At 42.1% G+C, this 3,487-nt stretch overlaps 1 protein-coding gene across 1 annotated transcript in view; it reads right to left on the bottom strand.

The window, feature by feature from the left end:
* LOC100533317 (capsulin) overlaps positions 1-3,487 on the bottom strand; it is a gene marked incomplete in the record, with an annotated part of 101,194 nt that overhangs the window by 51,937 nt on the left and 45,770 nt on the right. Inside the window, 1 exon segment of the mRNA NM_001204615.1 lies at positions 722-975. Coding sequence (NP_001191544.1) covers positions 722-975 — 254 coding nt within the window.

A 3,487-nucleotide genomic window follows, 5' to 3' on the forward strand; every position in this document is an offset into this window, starting at 1 on the left:
TGATGATGATGATGATGATGATGATGATGATGATGATGATGATGATGATGATGATGATGATGATGATGATGATGATGATGATGATGATGATGATGATTATTACCATCAATATACTCCACACATAGAAATCAAAACTGCACGCATGTACTTGTAGTATGATAGCTTTTAAAACTGATAAAATCATAGGCTACTACAGGAAACAAAATGTGAATCATCGGGGTGAAATCAGGCGCTCGTCAAAATAATGAAAGTGAAGAAACATACACTTTTCCGCTGGTTTGGCAATTTTTATCGAAATTTTGTATTAGCTCAACACCTTCTATGTCCATTTAAGAACCTCTTTCAGTGTGAATTATATTGAAATATTAAAGGCATAAAAATGTAAATTGTCAGTGTCCACGGACTCTGAGGCTTTGTAAATAACCGAACTTCGGCGGCCATATCCTCACTAATTTTACCTCTGAAACCAGGCGACCCCACTTCCTTCATTCACAAATATATCTCGACTTTTTAAAATCCAAAGCAAGACAAATCAACAAGCTTTAAGATGATACCAATAACTCTACAAGGCCAAAAATTGACGAGCGCCTGATTCCACCGCGTCGTGACACAAATATTTCATAGAGTTAACCGAGACAAAAAACAAAACAAACAAAAAACCCAAAACAAAACAAAAGCACGAGGACACCTGAAATCACTCATTATTTTAGTCAGAATTACCTGGAGCCACTGTGGTGGTGGCTGGTAGTATCGTGGTAGTAGGTGGGGGTGGGGGTGCCACAGGCTTTTCAATGCAGATCTTGAATTGGCCTCGACAACCGTTCTTGACGTAAAACCTGGATCCGCTGAAACCATAGTCAGCCTTCTTGTGGCAGTAACCGTAGCTGGTAACCTTCTGTAGCTTCATGGAAGTAATCTTGCCGTTCGCGTACTCGTCCGTGTCCTTTAGTACGTAGTAGGTCCTGCATTTGATTTCTGTTTTAGGAGCAGAGAGGACAAAAAGACAAAAGCTTGGGTTGGAGTAATAAATCATTCTGTACTATTCTCTGGCCAACATGAAATGGATAACTTGTCGAACTTATTACATCGAATCTCAGTGGCGAATTGCTCTGAATTTTTTGCCAGCGTCTATGAATTCTAAAAGACGTTAAAAATCCCGATGTTCGTGCATATGCGACAAATATAAAGAGGTGCTGTCTATATAGTAATTAGTAATTAGTTGCTCATTAAACGCAACACCGCGCACTATTTATAGCAAGCACGGTGCCATGCTAAAAACCATAACAACAAATTATGATGCTGTGATAACATGTTCACTGGGGACAATTTTTTTTCCGTGGGGATCTTGAAAATTACCGAAAAGGTTAGATTTGTAGATGTCGAATCCTGTACAACTGGGTTAGATTTTTGTCAGATTACTAGGGAGGGACTTGGCGTCTTTGTCATTCAGTTTCCCTAAAATCGGGTAAAGGACGTTTACACCTGATTGACAGTCCATTCTACACTAATAACTTTTTTTAATGTGGAAGATCGGGGGGGGGGGGGGGGGGGGGGGGTGGTATTTTACCGACCTTACCTTTTTCCATAAAAATATTGTTATTAATTTGTCTCAAGTGCACCTCAAAGGACATTGACTTAGGCCTACGGAGGCGTAATTAGTTCGACTATTCCGTTTTTGTGTTCCAGCTTCACGTTATTTTCTAACAAAGATAAAGATGAAAAAACGAGACCACAGGCACAGTTAGACGGATGCGTGATTTCGAGTAATCTGTGTTCGACCTGTCCGGATTTTACTGTAGTTTGTTTGTTTTTTTGGTTCGCCCTTTAAATCACGTCTTCTGCTTGTGATGCCAAAGTGTACATCCCAGATGCCTGTTGAAAAGCTCATAGTGAGGTCAAAAGGTGATACTTAGAACAACGACAATCTCTTAGATAACCCTATTGTTAGAACTAGGGGAGAAAATAAAACACTTCACGCTAGCAGAACATAAACAAAATCATCCTCTCATTCGTGTCCCCCCTTTTTTTTTCTTCGGAGAAGAAAAGATGTGGTGGGGGTAAACGCTACCACCTAACTAATGAATCAACATTGCCAAGGTGGGGTGGTAAGATCAGTGATTAGAATGAAGAAGGAAGAAATAATACAAACACAGAACGATAATCCCCCCTCAAGGGGATAAAATCTCGTGCTTAATTCCATCACAGATGGGGCGCACTCCAAGCTTTTACCAAGTCTGTTTATTTATTACTCAATGTTTTCTTTGCGATGTTAATTTGATGTGTATGTTATACGTCTTTGTGCTGGGCAAAGGTGTGTAGACCACAACAGCAAACTCCATCCTGAAGAGGTGATGCTCGCTGAATAATCACGCCATGAAAGCAGAGATGTCCACCGTTACTATCAACGGCAGGGTCCTGAAGCGTGAGCACTCACTGAGGTATCAAACTGTTACACTCGACAGATCATCCTCAGGTAAAGATCACATAACTAGGAACGTCACAAGAGCCATAAAAAGACTGACTAAACTGAAAACCATGATGTGTATCAGAATGCCACAGAGAAGTCTTTCTAACCATATTATGCCAGACTCTTGTGCTGTCTTTGATAGACTATTGTCTTGGTCTCCTCATTTTGTCGGTGTCGCAGCTAAAAGACTTTGAAAGAATACAGAATGAAGGAACTCGGACTGCTCTCGGGTGCACACGAGACACATCCTGTGAGGTTATGCACTATCTCCTGGAACTCCCAGCCATGGTAGAACGTCACAAGATTGTTCAGGTGAAAGCGTATTTGAGAGTCAGCGAGGATGATCAGCATCCATTACATTATAAAGTGGTAAGAACTGTGCGCACACGTCTGCTTAGAGGGACTGAAGGGATGAATGAGGCAGCGGTGACTTTGGCTAAATGCTGTGAAGTGGAAGATATCCGAAAGGGCAGCGAATGAGTCAGCCTCACCAACACACTTGGGCAGTATACTCAAGAGGTAGCAAACATGGATAGAGAATGGCGTGAGTGGCTTGAGGGAGCAGCCAGTGCCGAGGTGCAGAAGCTGGCAGAGGACAACAGGGAACAAGGCAACGTAGTCATTTTCACAGCGTGAGGTCAAATCCGGATGGGCTTTCGGCGCATGAGTCAACGGGGTCATACAGGAGGAGCAGTGAGGCGCTACCAGTATAACCACGTCCAGCATGTACATGGAGATGAAAGTCTCCTCACAGAGGCTCTAAATGGATTAAGGCGACGGAGCATCTAGTCGCCATCCATACAAAGACGGGTTTTATTCTTTGAGTAATGTTAACCCCTAAACGCCAAAATAACGGACACCTTTATGCACCTCTCTTTGCTACGTCCAGTTGCGCTTTTGAATGTTACCCTTTGAACGTAACAACAACATTGAAGTCTCAATATTTCAAGGTGACAACAGGACTTACAAATAAACACACACACACACACACACATACACACACACACACACACACACACA

This window comes from Aplysia californica, unplaced genomic scaffold, assembly GCF_000002075.1.
Source record: "Aplysia californica isolate F4 #8 unplaced genomic scaffold, AplCal3.0 scaffold00292, whole genome shotgun sequence".
NCBI lineage: Eukaryota > Metazoa > Mollusca > Gastropoda > Aplysiida > Aplysiidae > Aplysia > Aplysia californica.